At 40.4% G+C, this 16,713-nt stretch overlaps 2 protein-coding genes across 3 annotated transcripts; one reads left to right on the plus strand and one right to left on the minus strand.

Annotated features, from left to right (window-relative positions):
• Positions 1–1,249: 1,249 nt before the first annotated feature.
• ube2ib (ubiquitin-conjugating enzyme E2Ib) lies at positions 1,250–10,449 on the plus strand. The gene is made up of 7 exons (XM_071537081.1): positions 1,250–1,568; positions 3,475–3,553; positions 3,693–3,776; positions 4,283–4,355; positions 6,736–6,845; positions 8,111–8,190; positions 9,659–10,449. Exons 2-7 carry the CDS (start codon positions 3,488–3,490, stop codon positions 9,720–9,722), a joined length of 477 nt encoding a protein of 158 aa, XP_071393182.1. The 5' UTR covers positions 1,250–1,568; positions 3,475–3,487; the 3' UTR covers positions 9,723–10,449.
• A 229-nt stretch (positions 10,450–10,678) lies between these two features.
• On the minus strand, positions 10,679–15,419 carry LOC139658914 (interleukin-21 receptor). Of its 2 annotated transcripts, none has more exons than XM_071537098.1 (8): positions 15,294–15,419; positions 14,462–14,567; positions 14,149–14,351; positions 13,419–13,570; positions 13,093–13,267; positions 12,805–12,922; positions 12,419–12,485; positions 10,679–12,334 (listed from the first exon to the last, which is right to left on the minus strand). In XM_071537098.1, the coding sequence occupies exons 1-8, from the start codon at positions 15,394–15,396 to the stop codon at positions 11,876–11,878; spliced, it is 1,383 nt and encodes a 460-aa protein (XP_071393199.1). In that variant the 5' UTR covers positions 15,397–15,419; the 3' UTR covers positions 10,679–11,875. The 2 variants fall into 2 exon arrangements, with proteins under 2 accessions (XP_071393199.1, XP_071393198.1); XM_071537097.1 differs by having other exon boundaries at positions 12,419–12,497.
• Positions 15,420–16,713: the final 1,294 nt, after the last annotated feature.

The raw sequence follows: 16,713 nt of genomic DNA on the forward strand, positions 1-16,713 counted from the left end.
TCAGACCTGTAGCCTAATACTTGTAAGTGCCCGGTGTATTTTGATAATGCATTCGATTCATAAACCACATCCCACTGTAATGCATGATTGAAGACGGTCACACTTGTAATCAGAGGGAATGAATGTGTCATTTTTCCTCAATCTAAGAATTATGTTGATGAATAAGGTTCTCATATCACTACATAAATCACTTCTAACTTCTGTAACTGATCTTATGCAATGTTCAAAATGTACAAAACTAAGTATGATGTTAATGGGATAGATCTATATGGTCTTGCATAAGGTAAACCCAATAAAAAAAAATTGTCATTCATATTTGTGTGTGTAGAGTTCTTTTTCAGAAATATGTTTCAAGTCATATAAATGTCTTTTAGATATATATCTAATCTGATAGTATATATCTAATCCAATATACTGGACTAGATGCGGCTGTATGTTCTGTTGTAAGATTTCTATTTTCAGCAGTAGTTGGAAATCTGCATACAGAGGTGTCCTTTCACCTGTAGAGATCAGTCATAGAAAGAAATAGGAAATGTAAATAAATGGCGACCTCTTGTGTCATTTCTTCAAAAATCATTCCTATGGCATGGTTGCCTAAAGAATTGCCTGTTTAAATGTAGTTGATAAAATTACAATTAATTTTGCCAGCTCGAAGAGTATAAAAATCTATATTTAAAGAATATGCTAAATTATGTGTCTTAACGAAAATGGGTGTGAGGATAAATAGCACTGTTGGTTTTAATTGTACATAAAAAAAAAAACTCCGTCAAAGGTACAATAATTGCGAGAAAAAGTTTATTGCAATCGTTTGTTTTAATTAGCATAGCTGAATGTGTTCAGTAAATCCTCACAGATTTGCCAAGTGGTGCAAAATTTTACAGGCGGTTTTTCGGTTGTTTGGCCTAATAGTCTTCTCGTCTTCTCCGGGACAAAGACTGTATATATATGAGAAGATAAAAATCCGTCTCAGCGTCCGCTAGAATGGGATATCTAGCACCTGCGCATATCCAGGCTACAGACGACGCATGGGATGCAAAAACTACATTTTTCTGATACAACAACAACGCATCATGATCGATATCGAGCATACAGAGTCTCTCCTAGACAATTTAAAGATTTACCTTTCCTTGTTTCCATTATTTAGGCTACCGAGTAAGCGGCAATACACATTGTCCCACTGCGCATGTGCGAAGTGTGACAACTGCCAAACAAACGTGATTTTCATCAACTTAATGACACTTATGATGCACGGAGCACCATCAGTGGAAACTATATATTGAGCAAAGACAACTAAAATTAATAAGCATATCGCCAGAGGAAAGTTTTCGGACGGAGTCCCTGACAGACAAACCGACTCGCAGTCAAAACAGATGCGGTCTAATCTGAGGATATTTAAGCAAAGACGGAAGTATACGGGGGGGTTCTTGTCTCGCTTCGCTAGTTTTGTCTCTGGCTTGAGTCGGAACGGGTGATTTTTTCAGGAGGGAAACTTTATAAGGTTTAACCCGATCTGAACACGATTAATTCATATAGCTTAATTACCCGAGCCACTATAGCCACACTGAAAGGTAAGAGCAAATTTCCATTATTCAACATGTTAATTTTGTCGGTATATAAGGTTATTTAATCCGCCTGAGTTTGCGCCATTTTCGCTAGTTTGGTGAATGCATAAATGTGCGCCTTTTAGCTCTGGCGTTCTTTGTCCCTATTCTACCATGGGTTATGATATGGTATATTACTACTGATTTTTTCACAATACTGATAGCGATTCCAAACTAGGTTGTATTCAACGTTAAACGAAAGCAGTGTTGACTTTCTCGCAACCAGATCTGTGGCCAAATCAAGTGCATGTGCGCATTTTTGTGCTGCATCAGGCCGCGCCAAGCGCTATATCAGCGCGCCAGCGCCTGCTAGGCAGCAGGATTCTGGCGCACATGACGAGCTAGCTATCTAGGTAACCGGCTAGCTTGCTAATAATGTTGGATAGCTTGAGGGTCAATTTGTGAACGTTTACGTGGGTAGTAAGCTTAGCCAGGAGCTCGATGGACAGTGGAGTAATGTAGCTGACGAGTTCACTTCACTTTATAACCCGCGTAGTTTCAAGGTACTGGCCACTATTTGAAGAGTTACGTTTGTGGCAGATGTGTATTACCGCTGGCTAACTTTGCTAGCCCCATGTATTCATGTGGCTTGGCTGTAGGCTCAACATGTTCAGGCTGTTAAAGTTACATTTTAAGTTGGTAAAGTGGAGCTCTACTCTGTGAAGTCAACGGGTAACGTTACCGTGTAACGTTAGGCACTAATTTTGCTGGTAGCGTTTTGTTGCCTCGCTATTGTGGTTACGTCAAAAGCGTCGTTGCCATAGAGATCATTAAGCGTGCTTATGGAATGACTTAATTTGTACTACTAGTTAGCATTTAAGCATTGTGGGATAGGTAGTCAGTTTTATAGCGAGAGACAAGTAAAATTTAAGAGCAGATTAATTATGATCTGGCTTTTTATGAGCTAGATGGATGGCATCGTATCGGTCAGTGACTTTAGGACAGGGGTCTCCAGTGATGTGCCATGGAGAGTCTGCAGACTTTCATTCCAATCAAACACTACACCAGCTGATTTCACTGATTAACAGGCTTCAACCAGAGAGGAGGAATTAAAGTGATAACACCTGGTGTAGTCTTTGATTGGTATGAAATCCTGCAGAGTCAGCTCTCCATGGCACACAATTGGACATCACTGCTCTAGGAAGACATGTAGTAAAGTCCTACAATATATTATAGTAATAATAAGATGAACTTTATTGTCCCCAAGGGGAAATTTGTCTTGGACATAAAGTGCTGCTGCTCCACTGTATCTGTTCCCACTCAATCTTCAAGGCAATTAAACTGATCTCCTGCACAAAGTCCTGGACTGGATGAATCCATGTTGCCATATTAGTTGTGGATAGAGAGTAGGGCAGAAAACTCTGTCCACAGGCACATTGGCTGGTGGAGCTCATAAATAACCATCCACTTTCACTATTCTTTCAGTCAACTAGATGTTTAAAATACAAACGCACCTGCACAATGGTCAATTTAAAGTGGTTTGAGTAAACAAGCTTACCAGCCACAGCCAAAATTTGCCAGGAGTTGTCTAGTTTTAATTTCCCACCTGAAAAAGTTTCAAAGGAGTTTTTTCCACCACTAATGGCGACAAGTGACACAATTTGGCAGCAGCAAAGTGGTTAGTCAACAAAGTCCTGTGTGTTTTTTATATTTAAAAAAGCGACTTTTTGGTCAACTGACAACAGGCTAATTTCATTAATGTTTTAGATTAGACTCATTCTTCCCTTTTTCCAAATTGTAACTACTAGCTGTATCACTGATTACTTCACATTATCTGGGTGAAGTGATGATGGGATGTTTCTTTTTCATGACAAGACATTATGTTTTTTGTAACTGATCTCTTGTAGACTCAAAATTGTCTGTTTGATTGCAGGAGTCCAGCAGTCATGTCTGGCATTGCATTGAGCCGGCTTGCCCAGGAGCGCAAGGCATGGCGGAAAGACCATCCTTTTGTAAGTAGTATTTCGTAAGATTCACTTGTTTCAGGGTTTGCAATGCTGACCTCTTTCAACTTTCTTCAGATAGAAAGAGGAGTGTCCACTCTTTTAGTAAATGCGGTTCTCTGACTGTTTGTGCTAATTTATTTCTCAGGGATTTGTTGCTGTACCAACAAAAAATCCAGATGGAACCATGAACCTCATGAATTGGGAATGCGCTATTCCTGGCAAGAAGGGGGTAATGTTATTTTGTTTAGCAATTGAAGTATGCAAACAATACCACCTTTTGCTTTATGTAGTGGCCCCTGTCAGATATGGCACTTTGAGCAGTGTAAGCCAAGACAGTGACACTGGCATAGCAAATGCAGCATGCAAGTTTTTTTTTTTAAGCAGCTCTATTAGGCTACTTATTCTTATTACAACTCTGGAGGTATGTGGTATGTCTTGCATATCCTCTTCACTTGTGTCAGCATAGCTAACTATTGCCAAGAAGAAGACTAAGCCAATTTCTCAGGAACCAAAACTATGGTGTGAAAACTTTATGAATATCCTTGGGGGGGGAGCTTGATCCGGCTTCTGAAAACCCTAAACCTGCCCTTGGAATCAAATTTCACAGTTCAATTTGGGGTCAACTACAACTGGTGTCTCACCTATTGAGAAACTTGATGTAGACACCTTTTTTGTTTTCTGAGAAGATCTAGATAAATGTGGTGATTTTTGGACTCTATTATTCTCTGTTCTCAGACCCCCTGGGAAGGAGGCCTGTTCAAACTGCGCATGTTGTTCAAGGATGACTATCCTTCCTCGCCTCCAAAATGTGAGTTACTGTCTGACCTGTGTTCAGTACTAACACAATCTTTTAATAAGTACTACCCGCATTAACAGTACTGTGTGTTAGGGTTGGGCGATGTCTACCAAATTGGCATATGACGATGTCCACAGTGAAACATCACGATGGACGATGACATCGTTGTACGGCGGGGGGGGGGATTTTATAGACGAACAAGAAAAGATCTTCCATATGTCCGTAATGAAACTGATATATACTTTCTTTTATACTTTATGCATGTATGTAGCCTATGTAGGATATTAATTACTATTTCCTCCCTATAGCCTATGCTTAAGCAACCTCATTAAGCAGATCATCTGATTATAAAAAAAAAAAATATTTTAAATACTAGTCATAGTGTTGTAACTGCATAACTGCAGCACTTCGCTTTATGTTTGGTAGGCGTAGTAGTCCGACTCCTACCTTTTTGAAATTTCAGTTCCTAGGAGAGAATGGGAGAGTAATCCGTTGTGTCTGTCCGTCTCTGTTCATTTCAATTCATTTTCAATGAGAGCTGTCCGTTGTCCGGGCAACGCCGGGCAGCGCAACCTAGTTGAACTTTTTCTTGACGGATTCATCACCGCAAATCAGAGGCGTTTTTTTTTTTTTAAATAGCATTTACGTTCCAAAACAACCCAACGGACAGAAATCTATCCGTTAGTATGTCTGTTTTTTGACGGATCAGTGTGGCCGGAGTTCGCTCTGTAGGTGAGTTTGAATCCTCAGTTTTGAGATCACAGCTACAAATAAAGACTCACCCCCTGATTTACTAAGGCAGGCGCAAACCAGGTAAATTTAAAAATACATTTTATGTCTGGCCTAAATTAAAACATGCTTTCACTGGGCGGCAAATAGTGTGATTAAATAAGCTGTTTTTCCTTTAGTAAATCATGTGCAAGGAGCTATTATAATAATTAGAATAAACCTATCCTTAATTTTTGCACTCTCTGTCTGGGGGCTTTAAATCACAATGTTGCGATGTAGAGGCTCAGTGGTCGATGGCATCGTCCATCGGACCAACCCGACTGTGTGTATCTACTGTGTGGAAATGTATCAGCATGCTACAGTCGAATCATGCTGAACCACAAACACTAATTATGGATAATTGACCAACACATGCATACACACTTGTACACACACGCACACCTGGCAAACTGTAAAACATCAACGCATACTACACTATGCACAGGCAGTGGACAAAATAACGGAAACACTACATGGAAAAAGGAGTTCGGCTTCAAAGTAACTAAGTCACAAGTACAAAGGCAGTGACACAGGAGTCATTGAGTGGAATGCCAGTTAGCAGTATGTATCAGCTTTAAGACGTCTGACAATCACCAAATTTTTTTTATGAATTTTCAACACAATTAATAGAGTTCCAAAGAGGCCAAAATAGTCAGTGCCGGGGTTGCAGATGCATTAGTCACAAAAAGATAAATTATGTAATTTGGCATTGAGACCAGTCTCATATCATGACAATATATGCCAAACAAACTGCATTAGCAAAGAGGAACCAGCGGTCGCAAGTCGGAGCTCACCAACAAAGGACTCTTTACAGGATAGTTGCTTTACACCACAAAATGACATCCTCAAACACAGAAGAACTGAATCCACACCTCTCTGACACAGAAGTCAGAGACTGTGCACAGTGAGCTTCACAGAGCTGGTATTTATAGCAGGGCTGCAATTTGGAAACTGCTTTTATCCAAAGCCAAGCACAAAACCTGGAGTCCTGAGCAGTGGAGAAAGCAAAAAGATGTATTCAACTCACAATATCTGCTGCGAACTATTAAGGATGGTGGTTAATCTGTAATGGTGTGCACATCCATGTTATAGGAGTCTGGATTTAGGTCGGATAATGGCTCTGCATGACCTGTAATGGCCAAGGAATATGAGGCCGTTTTGCAGGACCAGCTGCACCCTGTGGTGTAAACACTGTTCCCATATTCCAAGACAATGATGATGATGCCGCCATTATACACTGCTAAACAAATTCAAGAGTGGCTTTTTTGAATATCAGGATGAAGTCAAACTCCTTCCATGGCCCCAATCACCAGATCTAAACATCACTGAACCTTTATGGGAAGTAGATTTCCACTTGTTTCATTCCTCAAAGAACTGGAGGCTTTCTTTCTTGAAGAAAGGTGCAATATCCCTTAAACACAGTTAATGACTTGTATGCATCCTAAGGAGCATTGAGGCTGTTGTAAGAGCAAAGGGTGGCTCTACTCCTTATCAGGTACTTGATATCCATACATTAAGGGTTTCTGTTATTTTGTCCATCCCTTGTAGTTCAGAAGTATTTTAGTATTTATAAGACTTTTGTGTTGTATCTGAAACACTTTGCATTCCTTTTTTTGTGTTGCAGGTAAATTTGAGCCTCCACTCTTCCATCCAAACGTGTATCCATCAGGCACAGTATGCCTATCTATTCTAGAGGAGGACAAGGACTGGAGACCAGCCATCACAATAAAGCAGGTTAGGATTGCCAAACACACCTACTTCATTCACAGTACTGACCTTTCAAACAAGTTTTCACTCTTTTTAAATAGCTCAATTTATTTCTGTATTTTGCATGTAGTCTGGAGTGAAACAGCACTCCAATCTTTGTTCTGTTAATATTAGATTAGGGAAGCAAGTTGTTTTCATTATACTGACATGAAGGTTTTCAGCGCAGTATTCCTTTAGGGGCGGTGTGTCCGATCTCGGGTTAGATGGCAAAAAAAATTACTTTGATTTAGTTAAACTGACTTCAGCATGTGGTTTCCCTTACATGTGAATCATCAATGCAACAGTCTATAGCATCTGCTATAAAAGGCAAAGGAGTGATGCAGTGGTGACAGATTTTCTCAGGAAAGGTGATGCAAGCACCACACATTCTTGTGGCAAGAGCTTGGAGGGGTTACAAAAAAATAACAAAAGGTTAGGGTTAGTCTTAAAAGGCTGGTGCACCACAAAATTAAGAGTAGAAACCACATTGGTTTAGTGTTATTTTAAAATGAATACACAATTATATAAAACATTAAGGGAACCCTGAGGGAATGTTGTTTGTCTATTTTACATCAATGGATATGGGAAAAAATCTCAAGACAACTTTAAAATGGGTTGTTTGAAAGTGGCAACCAGCAAATCTTGTCAGATATCTGTAGTAGTTCAGGACGTTCACTTTAAATGTGAAATGTCTTGCAAGTATAACAAAGCTAATGACCGATCAGATATCTAAGAGTGCCTGAAATTGCAAATAAAAATGATTCGGGGATTGTTTGCATGCATTTCACATTATTCATTGTTATTTTGGGATGTAGCAAATCCAGATTGGACATGTGTCTTTATGATAAGTTGAAGAAAATGAAGTATATTGATATTTAATTCAATTCCAGACTGATTAGAATTATGTGGAAACTGGCTTTGTTTCTTACCCTCTTTCATAGGAGTGTTCACTGATTTTCACATGAAAATCAAAATGGAACAACCTGATTGGTCGATTATATAAACTCCACTGGTAAACACTCAAGTCTTTGCATCTTCTGTAAGATCTGACATAAATTAAAATGCTCAGAGATTCATGTAACCAACACAAAGATCTTCTGCAGCCGACAGATACCCATAACGGCCAATATGCAGCCCACCAAAGACTCGTTTAGACATGCAAAACAGAATAAATTGCTCATTTTAAGGCTTTCACTTGAGGTTAAACTTTGTGCTTATCTTCTCTCTCATTGGTTAATTAATTTATTCTGCAGATCTTATTGGGTATCCAGGAACTCCTAAATGAGCCAAATATCCAGGATCCAGCCCAAGCAGAGGCCTACACGATCTACTGGTGAGTGGTCTGACTTCATCTCCGTGGTTTGCAATATAATCCCCACCCCCTCCCAAATCGTCTGAATTATACATGTAGCTTTTTACGAGCTAAAACTCTTATAACACTTGACACAAATGGGTTCATAAACAAATGTTCCAAGGGTGCGGCCTTGATGTCCCATCTCGTTTTCAAAGGGGTCCCCTCAAAAGCAATGCAATAATACAAGTACACAAAGACAAACCTAAGACAAAATGACAATAATGGAGAACGAGACTGTTGCATGCAACTTTTTGCCTTGAGGCAGAAAGTGAATTGTTAGTTCTGCCCTCCTCCCCCTCAGTTGGTCAAGATCACACCCCAACACTTGACACCCCAACACTTGAGGCTGAGGTAACCGGCATTCGTAAAGCCAAGAAGTAGACGGTGAACACCAACCTGCAATTTAAAAACAAAACGAAACAAGCAATGCCGATGTCTCCTTTTTTTTTTGTAAATGAATTTTGTCTGCTGCACGCTATGACTTCCCTACACTGTGGCCAATGCAAATGGTATACACAAAATGTCCCGAACACCATGGAAAGGCCACAGGAGGGGGATCAAGACATGTGCACACACAGGGTCACAGACACACAGAATGATAATGTCAAAAATATCCTATTTATTATCATTTTACTGTCAAAAAGTTGGACATTGTAGCTTTAAATCTCACTAGTTCTTTGAAACAGATCTGTTTTTATTATTACCATTACTACAGCAGTGGAAGTAGATGGACTGGCTTCCATTTGATGCTAAAATTGACTTCATTCCTCATTCACTTGCCGTTGCATTGTGAACGCGGGGCTGGTTCCAATTTCTCAAAAGGAAAAAACACCTAACTGATGTGAACACCTTAATGTTCTAAGGTGGGGCTGTTTTAATTAGTTATTGATTGGATAGGCTTGTTTAAAAAATTCTGAGCCTACCCTGCAGTATATTCAAGTAAGTATTCAGTGACCCTACGGCCTCGAATATTTGTCTGTGTGTAAATGTGTATATATTAAAGGTCTGGGACTAAGTATAAACCCTGCTTTAAAGCTTTTTTTTCAGGAAATGTTTTTTGTTTTTCACACCCTAATCGAGTCTGGACGCAGATGAAGTGGTTCATTGGTGGTTTGTGGTTCACACTGCTGTTGTACAATAAGCATTGTGCACACCAGCCAGGTCTAATGATATTCTTTATTTAAGAATTGCTGCATGTGAACATGTATGCTGCTTATCAGCCTGAAAGATGAACTTTTACATGACGATAAACCTTTAACCTCACAAAAAATCAGTCAGAAAAGGATTCATGTATTTGTGCTGTGTGGTAAAATGATGTCAAACTGTATGGGGTGATTTCATAACAACAAAGGAAACTTGGAAATATTTGTTGTGATTTCTTGAGGCATCACACCATCATGATTACCCTATTGATTTTTTTGTTGTTTTTGTTTTAACCCCCTTCCAGCCAAAACAGAATAGAATATGAAAAGAGAGTTCGAGGACAAGCCAAAAAATTCTCCCCCTCGTAAGGGCGAAGACTCCGCTCCGGCAGAAGGAATGGGTTAAACAAGAATCACCTCCCCGCTCGGTCTCTCAATGAATGTGCTCCTCTCACATCGGGACTTGCTTAAAGACTTCTATTTAAAACTCCACACACATTCTGTGCCATCCGCTCTCCTCTGACCTACCATTTTTTGTTAATTGCCGGTTGGCGCATAATGCTGGGAGGGGATGGGTGCTCCAGCACCCTGGTCATTTCTTTTTTAGCCGTTAATTGTCTTATGTGGTGCAAGGGACACAGCTCGGTACCAGTTTCACCAACTCCATGCAAGCTGATTGTCATCGATGTTCAAGGAAGAAAATGTCTCTGTCTTTTTGTTTTTATTTTGCTCTTTCACAGGGTCTATTCCTTTAAGTTTCCCCCCTGTATTTTCCAAGAATGATGTAAAATTTGCTTATTACTTCATTGTCAGTATTTCAACTGCTGTATAATGAATGGCACTTTTATACTGTCGTATCTCACTAGTGTCTCTAGATAGCTCTGTCTAATTCTCTTTCGCAGGTTTTCTATTCAGCATGCTGTAATATATGATAGAATCTGCTGCCTTGGCTGTCTTTTTGTTATTCAGAGTGTTTGCTATGGAATAAAGAAAATGGCCACATTGACTGAAGCAGGTAGGCTTACTTCTGTATCAGACTTTAAGTTTATATGGTGCTTTTGTTCATGTATGTGTTGGAGTAAATAAAACTGTTTCTACGAACCTTTTCTTTAGCATTATTGGAAACTAACAAATTAATAACTGGCTGATTATTACAAGTTAAAATGTAAAATATTAGAAACAAAGCTTTTTTTTTTGAGTGCTGGTGATATAACTGACCATGAGATACTTGAAGGACATGATGTTGGCTAAAGCACCGACAAATAATGCCTAAGGAAATGTCCAATTGATCAAACGACGTGTACAAACGTATTTATTTTTTCCATAGAGTAGCATGCTAGTGATTTCTAAAGAGGCACAATGAGCCCATAAGTCAGACCTAGTACAGTGATAAAATGTCTATAATCATATTTTGTCACAAGTTCTGAACTGAACTCTGGTTTCTATTTCATGGGGTCTTTAAACTACCAGCCAGGACAGAAAATGGATTGTGGGGCCCCATGTGACATGAGTCAGTGTTGTCATGAGCCTGGGCCCCATGTGAAGGCAGTCTTAAAAAGTATAAGGGCGTCCTGGTGGCTCAGTTGGCCAGGTGCGTACCCCACGGTGTCCTAGGTCCGACTCCGGGCTGGAGTCTTTGTCATCCCCCTCTCTCTCTTCCATCTTTCCTGTCACTCTACTGTAAACTATCGAATAAAAGGCAAAAACAAAGAAAAAGCCATAACTCTGGAGTTTAATACAACTTTCACATTCACTGCATAATTGCAGCTTACAAAATTAAGTTGTTTGAAAAGTCACATGAAAGCAACAGCCTGTGCTATGAATACATGAATTTTCTAGATTCTACATTCTGCATAATAGCATGAGCACTGTTTTCATGAGTTTATGTAAATCCATCGTGAATTTATAAACTGTTACCAAATTACTTATCAGTAATCTCCTCAGTAGTGTGAAAGCAATGAAAGTGAACTGCTGCTATTAAGCATTATATTTCTCTCTGCCCCTCCATTTCCCACAAGTTCAGCTGCACACTCAATAACAGTGTGTGTTCCCAACTACCCTTCTACATCAGGTGTACAGAAGTATCAGTTAAATTAGGGCTGGGAAATGTAGTTGGAATCAATATCACGATAATAAAGGATTTTTTTCGATATCGATGATATATATATATACACTGAACAAAAATATAAACAACAGTTTTGTTTTTGCTCCCATTTTTCATGAGTTGAAATAAAAGATCTAAGACTTTTTCTATGCACACAAAAGGTTTATTTCTCTCAAATTTTGTTCACAAATTTGTTTAAATCTGTGTTAGTGAGCACTTCTCCTTTGCCAAGATAATTGCCCCACCTGACAGGTGTGGCATATCAAGATGCTGATTAAACAGCATGATTATTGAACAGGTGTGCCTTGGGCTGGTCACAAAAGGCCACTCCAAAATGTGCAGTCATCAGTCAATCATCACGATACGATTCCACTGAAAGACGATAAGCGATAATATTGATTTATCACCCAGCCCTAAGTCAGATCACGCTGCTCTGATGGCATCCATTCTGATAATCCCTGTTACACTTAACAATGCTGAAGGAGCTTCCTGAACCTCCGTGTTCTGCCATGACTGAACCGGACTCCTGGAAAGCGCTCAAGGTGCAGTACTCGTTGCTGTACCAGGGAGTGCCCTTCTCTAAGGACGTGTCGCTGCAGAGCCAGCACCCCGAGTCTCCCTCAACAGCGCTCTCCTGCTCAGAGCCCAGGGACAGGCTCTTCAGTCCGGGTCCAGGACTTACGGCATAAGGAACGCCCAGGAGAGAACCGTCGGACGCTGGGTCGGATCCACATGGGCCGTCCTCCATCAGCTGGTGGTGAAACTGAGAGGGGTCGTCTTTCTCCGGGACATGCGCGCACTTGGTCATGGTGTCGATTTGGAGGGTTTCCTCGGCCTTGAGCAGGTCGCCTACGTTGTCTGGCGTCACCACCCAGCTCTAAAACCACAGTCATTTCATCTGCAGGGACTCATGAAATTGTTTTCGGTTTATTACGTGGGAGGAAAGACCAGTGAAACCTACCTTGAAATCTCCCTGGCAGTCACTGTATAGGGACTGGAAATAGGGTTCTGGAGTTGGGATAAAGGCACTCTGCCTCCACCTGCAAGCATGATGACTATAATGATGATAATGTGTGTGTATATATAGCGGAGACCAGGGCATGTTGTGTCACTTTTTACCTTTTTACATATTGGTGTATTTCTCAGCAGTTCCTTACTACCGAGATACAATATATTTTTCTAGCTTGGTTCTATAATATTTAGTTTCAGAAATAAGCCCGCTGAGACAACTTACCCATGTGACAACTTGCCCCGCTCTCCCCTATATCGGAAATTGCATTGCAGGTCATTGCATTCGCTCTGTCCTATGATTTGGCTAAGGAGTAAAAAACTGAAGGAAGGCCTTACTTTTTAACAGGAGCATAGCACAAAAGTAACACGAGTGGCACCATCACACACAAGGGGATGAACACCCTCTTATCCAGTCGGGGCTGAGGTGCCTGTTTAATTTTTGAAATCTCTGGATCTGGGAACATGGGAAGTAGAAAAGTTTAAGAAAAGTGAAATTACCACAGGCTCAAATGTAGGAATAAAAGTCAAATCAAAAGGTTAAATTGCTGCATTGTCATCAGGTTCCTTTCAAATTAAAGATGCAAATGCGTAAGCCTAGATGAGCTGTTCATCTCAGGGACTTGCCGAGTGGCTCTGTCTTCCAGTAGACTTCAGATGACCATTCACTCCACTGTCCCATGTAGTAGGATGATGGGGACCGGTTGGGAGTGGACCGCACCCTGGCAGAGTAGTCAGCGCCTGGTCCGAAATGATCATCGCTCGCCGAGAAGTCAATTTCTTCTGTGTTAATTGACTTTGCCTGAAAAAGAACGAGTGAAAAGGCTGAGCTCTTACGAGACTTTACAAAAGGGAAAATTACCAGAACTACGTTTCCCAAAAAGCATCTGTGATCCTTTTATTTCCATCAACAAAGGGAATCCCATGCTTGATTGTTTATTACTGAATCTTACATTCTCTGTGTGGCCTCTTTCGTAGAATTGGAGTTCATATGACAGTTTGTTGCTCAGTTGGACGCCAGGAATGTCATAGCTACTTTGCCAGGTGAAGTGGTATTTATTTGAGTTGTGGGTAACTGTGAGGCAGCATGGCGCGTTTGGTTTAACTGTCAAGAGAACGACATATTAAAGAAAACAAACATGCAGTTTTTAAGAGGTAAAATTTGAAAAAACAGCCTGCCTTTGAATCAGCTTGTTAGGCTTGAATACCCTCAGAATTAACCCCTTGCACCCTGAGTTTCCCCTTAAATTTCCTCTTAAGTAGCTTCAAAGGTAGAAAAAACATTTTTCCAAACCGTACAACAATGTCACATACATATTCTGTATCTCCTCGTTCCAACGCTTCCCTGAAGCTATAGCATGCGTACATTGAGTGAAATATTCAAACCCAAGATGCCATTTTTTTATGGCTGCACCATTATAACAAATGGAAAAAATCTAGATGTCTTGTGCATGATTTTATACACATGACCCTGTAATTCAGTATGAAATGTTTGGTATCTTTGGAAACCTTGGGATCTTGACTAGAATTAAAAATAAAGTTCTGTGTGTTTGAACAAAGCGTGTCTGTGAAACGTATTTGTAATGATGATCCCGCATGAGAGACCTATTTTCTTAATGCATACTTTGTTCTGCATGTTTGTGTGTCTGGGTGTGAAAAAGCCAGGATTATTATGCTCCTTACTGTTTTTCCTAGGTGTGTATTTGTCATTCAGCAGCTCGCAGCTTTTAGACTCGTCACGTGTGTCGTGACAGAGAAAGATTTCAAAGATGTCTGAATCCAAGAAGTTCAATGCATCTGGGTCACACTCCTTTGTGTTCACCGAACAGAAATCATACCCGTTGGTGTTTGACAGCATACACACATACTTCTCTTCCTCCGTCAGCCTGGCCATGATAGGGAGAGGCAAAGCAGCAATAAGAGCTCCAACATGATATCATGATATTAAAGGCATTAGTGAAACGTGTCGGTAAAAAAAAAGTGGAATCTGCCTCACCCTTCCACTTGGAGCCAGTAGGAGCTGCTGTCGGATGGTGGGATCCTTAGGGAACAGTTGATGGTGAACAGGTAGTCAGTCACACATTGAAGGGCATGGTCCACACCTAGTAATAATAACACGTAATAAGAGTAGCACTTTATTTGGATAGGCTAATGTTGATATGCAACTATCAGGTGACCAGAAGTAGATGTTCAACAAAGTATCACTTGTCTATTTGATGCATCTCTACAGACTGTGTAACTCTATGACTATGACTTAACCCCACCCCAGATATTGTATACCTATAGACTACTTTACACTGCTGTGACAATCACCAGAAACTCAGTAGACATTTAGTACATATATACACATATTAGTCACTTGATAAGTTGAGTAACAGAATTGGACTAGCCAAATAATGTATGACTGTAATAAGTATATATGCACTTCCTTTGGTTTGGTTTTGGTTAAATGTTTGCACTGGTGTGGGGAAACCTGGTGCAGGAGGAGCTGTAGACCGTCGACAGATACTTCTTTATCGATAAACAGTTTGTGACTAACAGGTTAAAAGTATTAGCAGCTTTTCCTCTCGAAGATAATTGTGAACCTCCAAAAATATGGGTGTCATTGTGTGTAAATTACTATGCAATCATAGCACTTTTAAATCATCAAAATGTCAGGTCCCCCAAAGTCCCCTTTTAGTCTAGTTTTTAGTATTAAATCTCCCAAAGTTATTTTAAAGCCTCTAATTTTAAGACAGTGGAATTTCTCTCTCTACAGACTGCACATCATGTGATTTTAGGCTAAATCAGAGAATTTGTATAGTAGAAGATGGTGGTAATTCAATAACCTGACATTGTAGAGTTGGTAGACATGAGCAGAAAGACAATCAGCAGCATGGACTTCAACCTCGGCGGAGAAGCCTGCTCCATCAGATCGGCCGAGACGCGCATCACCCCAGCCTGTCAGATCTCGATGCAGTAATGTCGCCCTGAAGCAGTTGTAGAAACCCTTCTGAGGGCTGAAAGAGGGAGGGAGCAGAGAGTCATTTCAAACTGATAGCTATCGCTGAGATGTTGGTAGTAGAGGATGTGCTTTTTTGAGAAAGCGATAGAAACTGTGTTAGAGGGCTAAGATTACAGCGAAACCAACCGTAATCTAGTCACATGTCATAACCAAAGGCTGAAAAAAATTGTAGTGTGAATCAATTCTGTTTAACCAAGAAGCTATCTTTCCCCCAATCCAACATCATTAACTGAGTACTGTGCACTGAGATCGGTGTGTTTTCTAATGAAATGTGGTATTCAACATTCAACAGGCCTATGCATCATCAGACCCAATCATTTCTGAAGAAAATCAGATCCTTTGTTGAATTGTCAGTTTGGTTTATTCTGTCATCACTGTAACCGCTGTGTACAATGCCTTCAGAAAATATTCAGCCCCATTCACTGTTTCCACATTTTGGTGGTCCAAAAAGGATTTAAATGATTTTGTCACTGGTTTACACACAATAACTAACCATGATGTCAAAGTGGATTTCTTTTATCCACAGATTTGCAGATTTTCACAAATTAATTAACAATCAAAGGCTGAAATGTTTTGAGTCAATAAGTACTCAAAACTCAAAAAGCAAAGATTAACCCCTTTGCCGTGACACTCCTAAAATGACTTAAAGTGCATCCACCTTTTGAATGTCCTTGATTGGAGTCCACCTGTGGCCAATTCAACTGATTGGACATGATTTAGGACAAAACATAATGTCTAAAGTCCCACAGATGACAGCAGTAATGTCAGAGCACAAACTTTACCCTGAAGTTCAAGAAGCTGTGTGTAAAATGAAGAGACTGTGAGGAGCCATAGATCTGGGGAAGGGTATAAAACAATTTCTCAAGTGTTGGGAGTTTACAGCTTCATCATAAGGAAAGAGCAGATCATCCGTCCAAACTGATCAACTGGGCAGAAGGACCTTGGGAGGAGACAAATCCAAGAACCCAGGGACCGCTCTGACAAAACGAAGTTCCTTGGCTGTGATGGGAGATCTTGCCGAGAAGACAACAGTTGGTGCAGCACTTCACAAATCTGGGCAGTATGGCGGGGTGGGCAGAAGGAAGCCAGTCTTGAAAAAACTGCACAACAGCAGCCTGGAGTTTACAAAAATGCACATGAAAGACTCTGAAAGCACAAGGCGAAAGATTCTGTGGTCTGATGAAACAAAAATTTAACTCTTCAGCTGTAACCCAAAGCACTATGTCTGGCGGAAACTGGGCACA

The sequence above is a fragment of the Centroberyx affinis genome, unplaced genomic scaffold, assembly GCF_046629955.1.
Source record: "Centroberyx affinis isolate AG114_WGS23_722 - 3 ecotype Tasmania unplaced genomic scaffold, CSIRO-AGI_Caff_v1 ptg002979l_1, whole genome shotgun sequence".
Classification (NCBI taxonomy): Eukaryota; Metazoa; Chordata; class Actinopteri; order Beryciformes; family Berycidae; genus Centroberyx; species Centroberyx affinis.

What these genes read in the sequence shown, in the direction of transcription:
- LOC139658914 (XM_071537097.1), bottom strand. Translation starts at nt 15,396, where the DNA reads ATGCGCGTCTCGGCCGATCTGATGGAGCAGGCTTCTCCGCCGAGGTTG. An exon ending in ATACACACCTAGGAAAAACA is followed by an intron (nt 13,571 to 14,148) that starts GTAAGGAGCATA and finishes TTCTCTTGACAG; the next exon opens with TTAAACCAAACGCGCCATGC. An exon ending in ACTGCCAGGGAGATTTCAAG is followed by an intron (nt 12,335 to 12,418) that starts GTAGGTTTCACT and finishes CTGTGGTTTTAG; the next exon opens with AGCTGGGTGGTGACGCCAGA.
- ube2ib (XM_071537081.1), top strand. Translation starts at nt 3,488, where the DNA reads ATGTCTGGCATTGCATTGAGCCGGCTTGCCCAGGAGCGCAAGGCATGG. An exon ending in GGCGGAAAGACCATCCTTTT is followed by an intron (nt 3,554 to 3,692) that starts GTAAGTAGTATT and finishes TTTATTTCTCAG; the next exon opens with GGATTTGTTGCTGTACCAAC. An exon ending in GAGGCCTACACGATCTACTG is followed by an intron (nt 8,191 to 9,658) that starts GTGAGTGGTCTG and finishes ACCCCCTTCCAG; the next exon opens with CCAAAACAGAATAGAATATG.